The sequence below is a fragment of the Coregonus clupeaformis genome, chromosome 36 (assembly GCF_020615455.1).
Source record: "Coregonus clupeaformis isolate EN_2021a chromosome 36, ASM2061545v1, whole genome shotgun sequence".
In the NCBI taxonomy this organism is placed as follows: domain Eukaryota; kingdom Metazoa; phylum Chordata; class Actinopteri; order Salmoniformes; family Salmonidae; genus Coregonus; species Coregonus clupeaformis.
In genome coordinates, this window is record NC_059227.1 from 28,740,890 (window position 1) to 28,758,374 (window position 17,485).

At 45.0% G+C, this 17,485-nt stretch overlaps 1 protein-coding gene across 1 annotated transcript; it reads left to right on the plus strand.

Moving 5' to 3' along the window:
* Positions 1 to 14,072: 14,072 nt before the first annotated feature.
* Positions 14,073 to 16,919, plus strand: LOC121552477 (solute carrier family 35 member D3-like). The gene is made up of 2 exons (XM_041865413.1): positions 14,073 to 14,924; positions 15,491 to 16,919. The coding sequence occupies exons 1-2, from the start codon at positions 14,489 to 14,491 to the stop codon at positions 16,345 to 16,347; spliced, it is 1,293 nt and encodes a 430-aa protein (XP_041721347.1). The 5' UTR covers positions 14,073 to 14,488; the 3' UTR covers positions 16,348 to 16,919.
* Positions 16,920 to 17,485: the final 566 nt, after the last annotated feature.

The following is a 17,485-nucleotide window of genomic DNA, read 5'->3' on the forward strand; positions in this document are numbered from 1 at the left end:
TAATTACAGTACAACTGCATTTTTGGAGATGTGAATTAAATATTTGAATTGTAATTGTGATGTTTCAGCGGAGCGGTGAGTGTGTAATTGTGCACTACTTACGCATTCAGGCGGTCTGCAATACTTTGCCACGCTTTTTCTCTTTGCTTTATCACTGTGGCGGTGTTGCCTTTCTTCTTAATTATATCTTTTACCTCCTCGTATGCCTCCATGAGGATTTGTGCTTCCGACGGGGAAAAGTACGCGGCTCTAGTTGCCATGGTAAATCAGTTAATCTGTGATCTGTGGCGGGGTCTATTTGAGTGAGCCGTGAGCGCGCACCTATCCAGGATTGGTTTCACCTGGCTTAATGAATCCGTGTCTGCTCATCCTGGCTTGGTCTTTGTGCAACCAATTAAGCCTGGACGCACATGTTTTGGCTTCATTGAGCTCAGCTGAGTCATTTATCCCGGATGTCTTAATTCTACTTTTGTGCAACAGGCCCCAGTTGTCATGTCAGAAAATGAGAGATGTGATTTAGGCCTATATAATAAAATAATAATAATAATAATATGCCATTTAGCAGACGCTTTTATCCAAAGCGACTTACAGTCATGTGTGCATACATTTTTACGTATGGGTGGTCCCGGGGATCGAACCCACTACCCTAGCGTTACAAGCGCCATGTTCTACCAATTGAGCTACAGAGGACCACAAAGAAACACATTAGTCTACATGCTGCCATGCGATCTCCTTGCCAACGGCAAATGCATCTGTTTTATCAATAGGCCTACGTTATGTTTTCATTAGCCTACCATTATAATTATTGTGCATCAAACACCTCCATTTCCATCAAAATAACAATATTTGCTTGCAATACAATTGATCAACCACTAGAAGTTGTGCGGACGCATGGTTTCAGATTTGAGTGGAGATGCGCACACTTTCCCGTCAAGTTCAAAACTGCTAAATACCAACCTGGCGCACGCAACATTTAGTCTTTAGTCTTTTTTGTGCGCACGCACCCTTGATAAATGAGGCTCCGGGGAAGCTCGCTGTCAGGCCTGACACATCAGTGCTCAGTGTGATGAATGAGAGGTCAGCAGGTCAGACCAGTCAATGAGACATCACAGCCAGGCTCTGACTCAGACAACAGCAATCAACTACTGCACACTTCACTTCTCCACCTAAAACACAATGTACTACAGGATACCTCAATTGTGCATATATTAGAAAGGAAAGGGAGACTTCTATATTTGAAATGTTTGTCAGAATATCCTTTTGGATTACCTTGAGGATAATCTTGAGGAGCTAAGCAAATATGGTTTTTCTTGAACTTTTTTTCCCTTTCCAGATATAAATTGATTTAGAAAAAAATATGGCTTTTAACATTCTGTTTTTAAAGCAGTGGGAATGGCATCTCAGTCATCCATTTAGGTCTTGTCCTTAACATAATTTCAGTTACCCGTAAAGTTTGTAAATACTTTGTTAAGGGTCCAATGCAGCCGTTTTTATTTCAATATCAAATCATTTCTGGGTAACAATTAAGTACCTTAACGTGATTGTTTTCAATTAAAATGGTAAAAAAGAAACAAAAATAGCCTCTTAGCAAAATGCAATTTCTCAAGCAAGTATTTTGAGTGGTCAGAGAGGGGCCTAATGGGAGGAGCGTAATGGGAGGGATGTTTAACCTGAAAACGAACTGGCAGAGAGGAGGGCAAACTCTCTTTGTTATTGGTCTATTAACTTATAACCCACCCAGCCAAACAAGCTGACATTTCTGTCTTTTGAAACAGCGCTTACACTAAAAGTGTATTATCATAATTTCCACAATTTCACAGTATTATTCCAACCTCCTAGTGTGCAAAATATATGTAAAGCACATGAAAATCCCTATTGTAACTGCACTGACCCTTTTCAGGATATGCCTGCACTTCTTCAGATTCACAAATTTGCCCTGCTTGTTATGAACGACGTACCCGTCATCTCCAGTTAGCCAAACTCAGCTCATCTGGGGGCTGAAAATCTCTTTCTGGCAGATGTGTGACAGTTGCACATCTCCGGCTGCAAATGGAAGTCGTGCCTACCCAGCACAGCTACACAAAAGCTTTCTTGGCGCTCCAAACAATTTGTTGGGATAAGTGTGTTTGTGCAAGCATGCATTTTTCATAATTTGTTCTCTGTCAGGCGCAGGTTTGCCTGTTGCCAACCTGCGGGGGTGCTGGAGGGTTTGGTTAGCCGTGCCAGGAAGAGTTGGCATGCAGTATGGAGGCGGGGAGATACTCATGCAGCAGTTCTTCTCTCCCTCTCCCCATCAGCGGAGAGAATAAACCGCAGACTAAAGCACATAGCCTCCAAACCTCTATTGCATCATGCCAAGAAGATACAGCCTTTACACAGCCTGCTTCCCTCTCCAGTCTCCGCGTGACTGGAGGTCTCCTACAGTACAGCCCCCAACCTTCTCCCTCTGCCAACACACAGCGCACCACTGCCCCCCAGCCACCTACCCTCTCCCCAGCTAATGTACAGAGCGGTTCCCCACCCCCCACCCTCCCCAGGGCAATGCTGCATGAAATTCAGTGGTTCTCCCTTAACCCTGCTTCATTCACACGTGTCTGATTGATCACCTCTCTCTAGGTTTGCGCTAGCCTCTGACCAGCTGTATAGTCGTTGTGCTGTGAAGTACACCACACCACACAGTACCACAACACCACACAGCACCACCACAGCACAACACCACACAGCATCACAGCACCACACAGCACCACAACACAGCACCACACAACACAGAATCACAACACCACACCGCACCACACAGCACCACACAGCACTACACAACACCACACAGCACCACACAGCACCACACCACACAGCACCACACCACGCAACATTTACATTTACATTTACATTTACATTTTAGTCATTTAGCAGACGCTCTTATCCAGAGCGACTTACAGTCTCACACGCAACACACCACAGCACCACACAACACCACACAACACCACACAGCACCACACCACACCACACAACACCACACCACACAGCACCAAACCACACAGCACCACACCACACAACACCACACCACACAGCAACACACAGCACCACACCACACAGCACAGCAGCCTCCCCTCCCCTGCATAGACCCTCCAAACTGCAGCAATTAATGTTAACAGTTCCTTATGGAGCAGGAGTTTAAGCTGCTTTGAGGCCAGGCAGGGGTAATACATCACAGAGGGGGAGAATATGACAGCTATTCTAACATGTAGAGGAAATTCACAAAGAGGCTCTCACACTACAGCTGCAAGCGCAGTCTTCAGAATTCCCAATAGTTGTCCACCCCACAAGTGTGTGGAGAAATCTGATTTTTGAGTATGGGATCGGACCTCTCCACCCTCTGCCACCCAGCAGGGACTGGGGATAGGGTTACCCCTCAGGGGTCATTCCTCTTCCTGCTTTACCCTCCAGACTGCTGCAGTGCTGGCCTCTATGTGGCTTTCACTTTATGTTTTGCGGTAAAGTAATTAATGGAGGCCATTTTTTCCTTCAATGGAAGAGTCATGAGCTGCTTGGCAGCGAGACAGTCTCCTCTCTGTAGTACTCCCTCCCCTCCCACCGAGATACACAGGAGAGGAAATTAAGTATGGAGCTCATTGGAGACATATTTATTTCGGGCTAAATCATACTGGCCGAATTATATACTGTAGGTCATGTTTGTTTTTTATGACCCTCCATACTTCATTGTTCATAAAAGAGAAAGCATCTTAGCCTTTCTTCAAATGTATGTGGATCGATAAGCCAATATATCATTTGTTGTGTGTGAAGACTTTTGACTGCCATGCCATGGAGCTTTTTGTCTTTGGCGCTAAAAGGCCAGATCAATTTGCCATGCATGCTATTGGATAGCATTGTCCTTGTCTTTATGAAGACTGGATGAAAGTGGACAGTATGTAATTCAGTTGACAACCATGACATGCTGTACGTCTGGTAGAGTTCCAACTAATAACGAACCTCACTAAGGCTCAAAGACATATTTGTCTCCACATTGTTGAAAATGCATTTTGTGGCCTTTTTGAAGGTGCTTTAAAAGCAATGACTGCTTGAATTGTCCATTTTCTTTCAATCTCCACCCAGACGCTGTACCCACAGCATGTAAAATAATATTGGACATTGCTAAATAAGTGTGTGCAATTCTGTGTCCCAACACTAAGACACTATAAAACGTTCAATGCTATTATAGGAACAAAGTACAACTGTGTACCGAAACTGCCCTCAAAGCTTTCCATCCAACTCTCAAATCCCACCTATTGTATGAATGTGACCACACAACAAGTCACATGCATCCTAATATATCATAGTCCTCTGTCTGACACCAGTTCGAAACCCAACAAAACTTAATTTCTCATCATGTGAAATCACATGATGATGTCATCTCCATCCCTTAGATCACCTGGAATCTCCTTTTGATGAGTGCAATCTGTCTGTGTGTTCACAGGTGGTGGACTGCTCCTAGGTCAAAATCTACACACCTCCATGCCTGGCTGCCCCTCCGCCCAGTGCACCGTAGAGAGCTCATTATTGCCCTGCCGCAAGGAATGGGACAGAGGACTTTTAGGACGGCCTGGGCTTCAATCACAGCTGTGGAGTTTGCCAAAGCTTCACTGCGGCTTTCATAGTGTTGCTATTAAGAGCCCCCACACACAACAGAGCCTGAATACAGATGGGAAAACAGGGATTCCTCCGTAGCTCAACACACAGGTCTGAACTCTATCAATGATCTTCATCAGACTGTCCATTGCATTACAATGTTCATTCTTAGGATATGAAAGTAAATGTCATGAATCTGACTGAAGGTTCTGTGATCCCTGGAAGAACAGGTGAGGGGAGAGATCCCTAATTTAGCCCTCAGCGATCCCAGCTTGGTGCTGCTTAATGCATATGAGTTACGCTAATGAGGCCTGATCCGAATGTTCTCTGGAGACATTATTTTCTGTGTGAGTAATTTTCGTAATAAAAGTGACTGCACTCAGGCTCTGAGGGCACTCACTCTCTCTTTGAAGGTCTTACATGAAGCAGAGTCACTGGAGAGCTGTCTGGCATGCACAGGCCTGAAATAGGCACACATTTGCTATAACTCTCTTTGAATTAGTTATTTACAATCTTTGCAATTGTTTTTTTTGCATGGAGACTGAATTCATTGTCTTTCACCACTTTATTCTAGTATGAAAAATGTATGCACTCACTAACTGTAAGTCGCTCTGGATAAGAGCGTCTGCTAAATGACTAAAATGTAAAATGTATTCTGTTGCCTATAGGCCTACCTTTATGTTAGTGTTTATGTTCATTTTTGCTGTTCATGTCTTATCAATATTTGCTTGGAGCTATGGACTAAATTACTTAATGGCAATAACACTGGATGCATTCTTATCACTTGTACAGTAATTCCTCCTGGTCGATATGGGAGAACTAACGGGGAATATTAGAATTTGCCTTTCTTGGCTCAAAATGTGATATCATCATGAAACATTCTAATTAAAATTATTTTAAATATATTTTGTATGCCTATTGTATTTTAATTATCCACCCTAATGTTGATTTTCCACACTGTAAGCTAAATTGGCGTGGTCAAAATGAATCTATAGATATAGTTAAGACATCAGAGACAGTAATGAGTGGTTGAGATAACAACATTATAGTGAGGGATCGAGGATTCTCCTCAAAGCTTTGTCCCTTAAAGAATATAAACTGGGTCCATGTGCCCGGCTCCCCGTTCATCATGGCACTACAGACAAAGACAAAATGTGCCTTTGAATGGGGTATGGTAGTAGGTGTCATGCGCACCGGTTTGAGTGTGTCAAGAACTGCAACGCTGCTGGGTTTTTCACGCTCAACAGTTTCCCGCGTGTATCAGGAATGGTCCACCACCCAAAGGACATCCAGCTAACTTGACACAACTGTGGAAAGTATTGGAGTCAACACGGGCCAGCATTCCTGTGGAACGCTTTTGACACCTTGTAGAGTCCATCAGAACTGAAGAATTGAGGCTGTTCTGAGGGCAAAAGGAGGTGCAACTAAGTTAATATAGGAACGTGTTCCAAATGTTTTGTACACTCGGTGTAGATCTTCATCGTATCTGAGCCTACAACACAGCCCTGGACTTCCCTACTGGATTTACTTACATTTACATAATTTAGCAGACATTCTTATCCAGGGTGACTTACTGGCGCATTATGGTGAAGTGCCTTGCTCAAGGGCACATCAGCAGATGTTTCACCTAATCGGCTTGGGGATTCGAACCAGTGACCTTTCTGTTACTGGCCCAACGCTCTTAAGCGCTATAGGCTACCTGCCGCCCCACTGGCTGGCTGTGGCGCAGCAGTTGGCACCTTCTTGCTGAAACTGAAATGCTGTGTGTTGAAACACTTGCAATTGAGTTGCTTCTGTGTTGAGCACATGCAGCTGACATCACAATATATCAGATGGCATATCCACATATATAAAGATTTTCAGGACAATTTATTTTAGACTGTGAAGATCTAAGCAGAAATGTTGATTGACAAGAATAGAATGCTCTCTCCAGTGACTTCACTCTAATACGCCTATACACATGGCCTATGGACTACTGTATATACAGTAGGGGAAAAAAGTATTTAGTCAGCCACCAATTGTGCAAGTTCTCCCACTTAAAAAGATGAGAGAGACCTGTAATTTTCATCATAGGTACACGTCAACTATGACAGACAGAATGAGGTAAAACAAATCCAGAAAATCACATTGTAGGATTTTTAATGAATTTATTTGCAAATGATGGTGGAAAATAAGTATTTGGTCAATAACAAAAGTTTCTCAATACTTTGTTATATATCCTTTGTTGGCAATGACACAGGTTAAACGTTTTCTGTAAGTCTTCACAAGGTTTTCACACACTGTTGCTGGTATTTTGGCCCATTCCTCCATGCAGATCTCCTCTAGAGCAGTGATGTTTTGGGGCTGTCGCTGGGCAACACAGACTTTCAACTCCCTCCAAAGATTTTCTATGGGGTTGAGATCTGGAGACTGGCTAGGCCACTCCAGGACCTTGAAATGCTTCTTACGAAGCCACTCCTTCGTTGCCCGGGCGGTGTGTTTGGGATCATTGTCATGCTGAAAGACCCAGCCACGTTTCATCTTCAATGCCCTTGCTGATGGAAGGAGGTTTTCACTCAAAATCTCACGATACATGGCCCCATTCATTCTTTCCTTTACATGGATCAGTCGTCCTGGTCCCTTTGCAGAAAAACAGCCCCAAAGCATGATGTTTCCACCCCCATGCTTCACAGTAGGTATGGTGTTCTTTGGATGCAACTCAGCATTCTTTGTCCTCCAAACACGACGAGTTGAGTTTTTACCAAAAAGTTCTATTTTGGTTTCATCTGACCATATGACATTCTCCCAATCCTCTTCTGGATCATCCAAATGCACTCTAGCAAACTTCAGACGGGCCTGGACATGTACTGGCTTAAGCAGGGGGACACGTCTGGCACTGCAGGATTTGAGTCCCCTGGCGGCGTAGTGTGTTACTGATGGTAGGCTTTGTTACTTTGGTCCCAGCTCTCTGCAGGTCATTCACTAGGTCCCCCCCGTGTGGTTCTGGGATTTTTGCTCACCGTTCTTGTGATCATTTTGAACCCACAGGGTGAGATCTTGCGTGGAGCCCCAGATCGAGGGAGATTATCAGTGGTCTTGTATGTCTTCCATTTCCTAATAATTGCTCCCACAGTTGATTTCTTCAAACCAAGCTGCTTACCTATTGCAGATTCAGTCTTCCCAGCCTGGTGCAGGTCTACAATTTTGTTTCTGGTGTCCTTTGACAGCTCTTTGGTCTTGGCCATAGTGGAGTTTGGAGTGTGACTGTTTGAGGTTGTGGACAGGTGTCTTTTATACTGATAACAAGTTCAAACAGGTGCCATTAATACAGGTAACGAGTGGAGGACAGAGGAGCCTCTTAAAGAAGAAGTTACAGGTCTTTGAGAGCTAGAAATCTTGCTTGTTTGTAGGTGACCAAATACTTATTTTCCACCATAATTTGCAAATAAATAAATTAAATATCCTACAATGTGATTTTCTGGAGAAAAAAAATCTCAATTTGTCTGTCATAGTTGACGTGTACCTATGATGAAAATTACAGGCCTCTCTCATCTTTTTAAGTGGGAGAACTTGCACAATTGGTGGCTGACTAAATACTTTTTTCCCCCACTGTATCACAGGAGGTTGGTGGCACCTTAATTGGGTAGGACAGGCTTGTGGTAATGGCTGGAGCGGAATAATTGGAATGGTATCAAATACATCAAACACATGGTTTCCATGTGTTTGATGCCATTTCATTTACCTTGTTCCAGCCATTATTATGAGCCGTCTTCCCCTCAGCAGTCTCCACTGGTATATATTCTTAAAGTTCGACTTAGGGCACGAAAAATTGTCCAACTCCGCCTCTTTCTAAATTTTCAAACAGAAATGGGATGTGCCTTTGGTGGTTCATCAATATGTCATTCTGGTCATGCGTAGCTAGTACATTAGCTAAGCTAGCCACTGTAGCTAGCCAGTAACTCCTCCTGTATGTGTTCACGTCATTTCACAGGATTTGTTTTTGGACGGAAGCTGTAGAGATCGGTAAGAAATGGCACTTCTGTAGCCACATATCTTATTCATCCATTTTATTACATTTTTGTTGCATTAAATGACCTGGTATGATGGTGCATTGATCCGTTATACAGTTTAAAGCCGTTATTTATTCATTTTTTACCCAAAGTCGACCTATAACATGGAGAACATTACAGTCAACATATGCATGTGGTTATAAGAATAAAGATAAACAATAATTTATTTGAATAATTGGATAACTTCACAAACAAAGTGACAAACTCAACCCTGTCACAGTCTCACAACTCTGTTATGATCAAACAAGTAATGGGGTTGAGTGTGACTGGGTGTCACACCCTGGCTCTGGGGACACTGTTATGTTGAGCCAGGGTGTGTAGATCTATGTGTTTTGTTTCTATGGTGTAAATTCTATGGGTGCTATTTCTATGTTGGCCAGAGTGGCTCCCAATCAGAGGCAACGAGTGTCAGTTGTTGCTGGTTGTCTCTGATTGGGAGCCATATTTAAACAGTCTGTTTTCTTTCGTGTGTGTGGGATCTTGTTTCTAGTTGGTTTGTGTTAGACCGTGAACTGTCACGTTATCGTTTTGTTTATTTTGTCGTTATATCGCTAATAAAGAGTATGTTCGTCTGCAACGCTGCGCCTTGGTCCTCATCTCTTACCGACGATCGTGACAGAAGATCCCACCTAAACTGGACCAAGCAGCGTGTCCAGGAGCCATTGCCAGGGGAATCGCTAGCAGATCTCCGTGGCAACCTCGACTGGGTCAAGCCTAGTGAGGAGCAGAGAGGGTGGACTTGGGAACAGTGGAGGAAGAGTTTCGATTGGGTCAAGCCAAATGAGGAGCTGAATGGCGGGAGTTGGAAGCAGAAGAGCGAGAGTTGGGCGAGAACTATAGAGGCCTGGCCCACGGGGAAGAGAGACCCCCAGAATTTTTTTAGGGGGGGCTCACGACGTCGGGGCAGCAGGAGGCCGCGATAGAGCGGTCCAGCGGGTTGGCAGAGGAGGCCGTCAGGTTACGGGGGCCACTGGTCAAAGAAGGGAAGGAAGGTGTAGAGGCACGGCGAGAGGTACTGGGGTGTGTTACCAGTCCGGTCCGGCCCGTTCCAGATCCCGGTGTAGGGCCAGTGGTGTGTGTCCCCAGTACGGTCCGGTCTGTTCTTGCTCCCCGCACCAAGCCTACGGTGCGCGTCGCCAGCCCAGCCCGGCCTGTTCCTGCCCCTCGCACCAAGCCTACGGTGCGCGTCGCCAGCTCGGCCCGGCCTGTTCCTGCTCCCCGCACCAAGCCTATGGTGCGCTTCGCCAGCCCGGCCCGGCCTGTTCCTGCTCCCCGCACCAAGCCTACGGTGCGCGTCGCCAGCCCAGCCCGGCCTGTTCCTGCCCCTCGCACCAAGCCTACGGTGCGCGTCGCCAGCTCGGCCCGGCCTGTTCCTGCTCCACGCACCAAGCCAGGGGTGCGTATCGTCAGCCCGGTTCGGCCCGTTGCTGCTCCACGCACCAAGCCAGGGGTGCGCATCGTCAGCCCGGTCCGGCCCGCTCCTGCTTCCCGCACCAAGCCTATGGTGCGCATCGCCAGCCCGGTCCGGCCCGCTCCTGCTCCTCACACCAAGCCAGTGGTGGGCGTCGTCAGTCCAGCACGGCCCGTGCCTGTTCTCCACACCAAGCCAGTGGTGGGCGTCGTCAGTCCGGCACGGCCCGTGCCTGTTCCACTGGTGCCTGGTTCGGCACTGGTCAGATGCCTTACGCCGGAGCTAGAGCAATCCGCTCCATCTGTGTGCAGTCCAGCTCCGGCCAGCGGGGCCAGACCGGACCAGGGGTACTTTGGGGGGTTGGAGAGGGAGCGGGGATCAGGCCCGGAGCCGGATCCGCCGCCTAGGCGGAGTGCCAACCCGGTCCCTCCCCTATGGTATTTGGTTGACGCGGTCGGAGTCCGCGCCTTTAGGGGGGGGTACTGTCACGCCCTGGCTCTGGGGACACTGTTATGTTGAGCCAGGGTGTGTAGATCTATGTGTTTTGTTTCTATGGTGTAAATTCTATGGGTGCTATTTCTATGTTGGCCAGAGTAGCTCCCAATCAGAGGCAACGAGTGTCAGTTGTTGCTGGTTGTCTCTGATTGGGAGCCATATTTAAACAGTCTGTTTTCTTTCGTGTGTGTGGGATCTTGTTTCTGGTTGGTTTGTGTTAGACCGTGAACTGTCACGTTATCGTTTTGTTTATTTTGTTGTTATATCGCTAATAAAGAGTATGTTCGTCTGCAACGCTGCGCCTTGGTCCTCATCTCTTACCGATCGTGACACTGGGTTGAGTTTTTTGGCTCAAAATGGCCAGTGCTCCTCATGTGGTGAAGAACAGGAGACCACATGGCATGCATGAAATTAGGAAATTGCATATATTTTTGCAATAAATAAGTTTTGATAAGTAATTGTTTTCTATCTTTTTTGCTGTTATTGTGAAGTGGAAACTTCTAGGAGCAACAACAGCTCAGCCCCGAAGTGGTAGGCCACACAAGCTCACAGAACGGGACCGCCGAGTGCTGAAACACGTAGCGTGTAAAAATCACCTGTCCTCGGTTGCAACACTCACTACCGAGTTCCAAACTGCCTCTTTTTATTTATTTTATTTTATTTCACCTTTATTTAACCAGGTAAGCCAGTTGAGAACAAGTTCTCATTTACAACTGCGACTTGGCCAAGACAAAGCAAAGCAGTGCGATAAAAACAACAACAACACAGAGTTACATATGGAATAAACAAAACGTACAGTCAATAACACAATAGAAAATCTATATACAGTGTGTGCAAATGTAGTAAGTTATGGAGGTAAGGCAATAAATAGGCCATAGTGCAAAATAATTACAATTTAGTATTAACACTGGAGTGATAGATGTGCAGAAGATGATGTGCAAATAGAGATACTGCGGTGCAAATGAGCAAAATAAATAACAATGTAAATAACAATATGGGGATGAGGTAGTTGGGTGGGCTAATTACAGATGGGCTGTGTACAGGTGCAGTGATCGTTAAGCTGCTCTGACAACTGATGCTTAAAGTTAGTGAAGGAGATAAGTGTCTCCAGCTTCAGAGATATTTGCAGTTCATTCGAGTCAGATATACCTGCTGGAACGCATACTACGGGTGGGTGTTTCTATGGTGACCAATGATCTAAGATAAGGCGGGGATTTGCCTAGAAGGGATTTATAGATGACCTGGAGCCAGTGGGTTTGGCGACAAATATGTAGTGAGGGCCAGCCAACGAGAGCGTACAGGTCACAATGGTGGGTAGTATATGGGGCTTTGGTGACAAAACGGATGGCACTGTGATAGACTACATCCAATTTGCTGAGTAGAGTGTTGGAAGCTATTTTGTAAATGACATCGCCGAAGTCAAGGATCGGTCGGATAGTCAGTTTTACGAGGGCATGTTTAGCAGCATGAGTGAAGGAGGCTTTGTTGCAAAATAGGAAGCCGATTCTAGATTTAACTTTGGATTGGAGATGCTTAATGTGAGTCTGGAAGGAGAGTTTAAGGTCTAACCAGACACCTAGGTATTTGTAGTTGTCTAAGTCAGACCTGCCGAGAGTAGTGATTCTAGTCGGGCGGCGGGTGCAAGCAGCGTTTGATCGAAGAGCATGCATTTAGTTTTACTAGCGTTTAAGAGCAGTTGGAGGCCACGGAAGGAGTGTTGTATGGCATTGAAGCTCGTTTGGAGGTTTGTTAACACAGTGTCCAGTGAAGGGCCAGATGTATACAAAATGGTGTCGTCTGCGTAGAGGTGGATCTGAGAGTCACCAGCAGCAAGAGCGACATCATTGATATACACAGAGAATAGAGTCGGACCGAGAATTGAACCCTGTGGCACCCCCATAGAGACTGCCAGAGGTCCAGACAACAGCCCCCCCGATTTGACACATTGAACTCTATCTGAGAAGTAGTTGGTGAACCAGGCAAGGCAGTCATTTGAGAAACCAAAGCTATTTAGTCTGCCAATAAGAATGCGTGATTGACAGAGTCAAAAGCCTTGGCCAGGTCGATGAAGATGGCTGCACCGTACTGTCTTTTATCGATCGCAGTTATAATATCGTTTAGGACCTTGAACAGGTGCACCCATGACCAGCTCGGAAACCAGATTGCATAGCGGAGAAGGTACGGTGGGATTCGAAATGGTCGGTGATCTGTTTGTTAACTTGGCTTTCAAATACTTTCGAAAGGCAGGGCAGGATGGATATAGGTCTGTAACAGTTTGGATCTAGAGTGTCACCCCCTTTGAAGAGGGGGATGACCGCGGCAGCTTTCCAATCTCTGAGGATCTCAGACGATACGAAAGAGAGGTTGAACAGGCTAGTAATAGGGGTTGCGACAATTTTGGCGGCTAATTTTAGAAAGAAAGTGTCCAGATTGTCTCTGGAAGCAACATCAGCTCAATAACTGTTTGTCTGGAACTTCATGAAATGGGTTTCCATGGCTGAGCAGCCACACACAAGCCTAAGATCACCATGTACAATGCCAAGCATCGGCTGGAGTGGGGTAAAGCTCACCGCCATTGGACTCTGGAGCAATGGAAACACGTTCTCTGGAGTAATTAATCACGCTTCACCATCTGGCAGTCAGACAGATTAATCTGGGTTCGGCGGATGCCAAGAGAACGCTACCCAATGCATAGTGCCAACTGTAAAGTTTGGTGGAGGAGGAATAATGGGCTGGGGCTTTTTTTCATGGTTCGAGCTAGGCCCCTTAGTTCCAGTGAAGGGAAATCTTAACGCTACAGCATACAATGACATTCTAGATGATTCTGTGCTTCCAACTTTGTGGCAACAGTTTGGGGAAGGTCCTTTCCTGTTTCAGCATGACAATGCCCATGCACAAAGTGAGGTCCATACAGAAATGTTTTGTCGAGATCTGTGTGGAAGAACTTGACTGGCCTGCACATAGCCCTGACCTCAACCCCATCGAATACCTTTGGAATGAATTGGAATGCCGACCGCGAGTCAGGCCTAATCGCCCAACATGAGTGCCAGACCTCACTAATGCTCTTGTTGCTGAATGGAAGCAAGTCCCTGCAGCAATGTTCCAACGTCTAGTGGAAAGCCTTCCCAGAAGAGTCGAGGCTGTTATAGCAGCAAAGGGGGGACCAACTCCATATTAATGCCCATAATTTTGGAATGAGATGTTTGACGGGCAGGTGTCCACATACTTTTGGTCATGTAGTGTACATAAAAAAAATGCTTTATAAATTAGACCCAATACTTAAAATATACTTTAAAATGTCAGAGGGACTCAAATCGTACCGGTTTCGTGGAATGACCCCTTGATTGTGAGTAAAAGGCAACCTTTGTTGCGGTAAATGTGTTATTCCACAGCGCAACTTCTGCACTTAATTAAGAATTGTGGCCATGCAGCTCTCTGCTGCTAGAGGGACATACTGGTGGGCTTACTCATATGCACGTCGCACTGTACTTTAGTTCTTTCCCAACAGCTATTTTCGCAGTCTCTAGTCTCTCTCTGCTGTGTCCAACAGCATGTGAAGGAAAAGAAAGAAAGCTAGAATTTCTCCAACATAACAGGTAATTTAATTGATGAAAAACGCATGCTAGCTGGCTGCATATTTAAACAGACCGATCAGAATACCCAAGATTTTTTTCTCTTCAACGTTTTAGGACCAGTCTCTATTTGCTTTTACAGACATCTTTATATTGAAAGGTCCTGCTTGTAATTAAAACATTTTCCTGACATTAATAAATTGGACATTTATAGCTGTGCGTTCAAGGAGGAAGACTGTACAGTGTTTACACAACTTTATTCCAAGGGACTAAGCGCTCAAAAAGACACCGCTATTTTCCTTTTCCTGCTCTTTCGTAAAGGGAAATTCAAGGCAAGCATGGAAGTTTGTAAAGGTCGTTTACTTGGTATCTCAGTCGCTGTTGCTCATGGATTTTTCTCGGGATCGTTGAACATTTTACTAAAATTTCTCATCACGACTTATAAATTCAACTACCTCACTCTCATCCAGTGCCTCACCAGCACGCTGGCGGCGATTACACTGGAGATACTGAGGAGACTGGGCAAAGTAGACATACCTCCGTTCAGTCTTCAACTAGCCAAAGTCTTCGGAGGTGTTTGTATTCTGTCCACATTACAGTCCACTCTAACACTATGGTCTCTCAGAGGACTGAGTCTACCCATGTATGTTGTTTTTAAACGGTGTCTACCGTTGGTCACCCTAGGCATCGGCGTGTGCTTTCTGAAGAACGGTATCCCGTCAGTGGGGGTCATAACGGCGGTGCTCATCACTACTGGAGGAACAGCTTTAGCTGGTAAAATTACACTTATTCAAATAACATTAACTTCTACTGATGCAGTTAGGTAAAGTAGAAACGAAACATTATAATTGATTCTAAATTGCCTAGTCATAGGTTGCATATTATGCAGTAAGTTTTGATGAGTGTGTATAGGCTTCAAACTACCGCATACCAGCAATAATCTATCCTAGAGCTAATATTACAAATACACGAATGGGGTTACTATAAAAATAAAAAATAAAATAAAAATTAAGTGATTACCACAGTTTTTTCTAGAAACGTCCCTTTGGTAAAGTATCCAGATGCAACTGTTCTCAATGTTGCTGCTACTGTGAGTAAAGTTCAGCACCATGCTCTGTCCCCTTTACACCATACATTTAACACACATCCTATCCAAATGAATCATATGGATAGAATGTGTGTTAAAGATGTGGCTCCACACGACTTTTTAATAATGTTCAGAGCCCTAAGCCATTGCATCATTATACCTTACAATAGGTTTCACCCCCCAAAAATTAATGTAATCACTATTTTTTGTTTTCTGTTCTTGTTTTTTTGACACTGTGTCTGTGTTTACTCAGGGTCTGGTGACGTGATGGGTGACCCGTATGGCTACGTGACGGGCGTCCTGGCTGTGATCATCCACGCCTCCTACCTGGTCCTGATCCAGAAGACCAGCACAGACAGTGAATATGGCCCCCTCACGGCCCAGTACTCCATCGCCATCATGGCCTCCCCAGTTCTCTTAATCTGCTCCATTGTCAGCATGGACTCCATCAACATGTGGAGCTACACAGGCTGGAGTAACCCCTTCATCTCAGGCATCTTCTCCCTCTGCATAGTCATCGGCTGTGCCATGAACTTCACCACGCTACAATGCACCTACATCAACTCGGCTGTCACCACCAGCTTTGTGGGTGTGGTGAAGAGTATCGCCACCATCACAGTAGGTATGCTGGCCTTCAGCGACGTGGAGCCCACCAGCCTGTTTGTTGCCGGCGTGGTGGTCAACACGGTGGGCTCCATCACCTACTGCATCGTCAAGTACTTTGAGACCAGGAGGAAGACCCTCTACCAGGACCTGGAGGAGCAAAGCAAGGACGAGAGCCTGCCTGGACAGCCTTACATCGAGAAGAAGCCACCCAACGGAGACCTGGAGCCCCTGCCCAATGGTCACGGAGGGTCAGGCGGAGGATCGATTAAACAGGTCCCCACACAGGACCACCTCCTCAATGATCAGAGCCTCAGTGACTACCTACCTCCAGACACCAGCAACAGCATGGAGTCTGTAGATCTCCAGAGAGAGGCCTTCCATAACGAGAACCAGGCCAACCAGTCTGTGAGTGACAGTTACGTGGGGGTGTGGAGGTCCATCCGTAACCTGCAGTTCTTGAAGAAAGACAACTTAATAGATAATATGGAGGTGCAGAGCCCTTGATGGGGAATCTCTCTATTTTCAAAGGGTGCATGTTTTGTCAGTCATTTCTGTTTATTTTTTTTCTGTTTGTTTGTAAGACTGGTTGGACGTTGGGCACTGATTTAATGTTTTGAGATCCGTATTTTTCTCACGCACATGCATTTATGGAACAAGAAAGTATTTTTGAGAAGATGGAGTGTTTATATGAATTGGAAAAAATATACTGACTATTTATAAAAGCATTTATGTTTCAATGTTTTATATTGATTTATCAGTCATATTAATAACAGGTGAATAGTTGATGGTAAATTGCTAAAAATAGGGGTCAAAGACAACTAATACCATAGTAATGGAATACCACCTCAGCTTCCCCCAACCACTATTTTACAGTGTGGTAAACAAAATTAATGGTCTGTGTGACAGTGCATTGGGTAAGGTTGAAATTGATATGTAATTACATGTTATAGAAAGATTAATACCAGTTTTTGTATGATTCAATTTATTTGCATGTAATGTTACTGCCGGTCCAGATTCGGTATGGTCCATGAATTGTGATATTTGGCAAGTGAAGAGCAATAGCAACCTCCATTTGCATGTACAATGCAAAGTACATAAAAATAAATGAAACTCTTCCACTGTGATGTTGGCCTCTTCTTATGATAAATCCATACAGTGAAATCCATGGTAAATGTTTTAGCCATATTGCCTTTCCATTGAGAAATATTTTTGAATTACCAACAATAGATAACTGTTGCGGTAAGGTTCACTTATCATCAACACAATATAGGCATACTGAAAATGTCTCCCTGGGGCAGATAGATATGAGGTAATTGTATTTGTGAGGAGATCATTATCAGTAGAGCATATAGATCCTTAATGTCAACATTAGATTGGAAAGAGACTAGAGAATGACTTCGATCCTACAGAACACATCACTTCTCTTATTGGCTCATTAGTCAAAGTAAACCACAACAATTCCCTCTGAGAAAGTCTCAACTGCTCTGGTGTAGAAAACGCAGCTATTTCATATCACACCCAAGGAGGATGCCTGTGTCGTGATTCAAGTAATACTGTATACATATCTGTAAGGTAATGCATTTTCCAACATGTTTTAGAACCCATCCTTATCTAAACGCATGCAGTGAGAGTGTGTTCTTCC

Excerpts from the sequence above, each read along its gene's own strand:
- LOC121552477 (XM_041865413.1), top strand. The coding sequence starts at position 14,489 with ATGGAAGTTTGTAAAGGTCGTTTACTTGGTATCTCAGTCGCTGTTGCT. Across the intron at positions 14,925-15,490 it reads TGGAGGAACAGCTTTAGCTG|GGTCTGGTGACGTGATGGGT; the intron begins GTAAAATTACAC and ends GTGTTTACTCAG.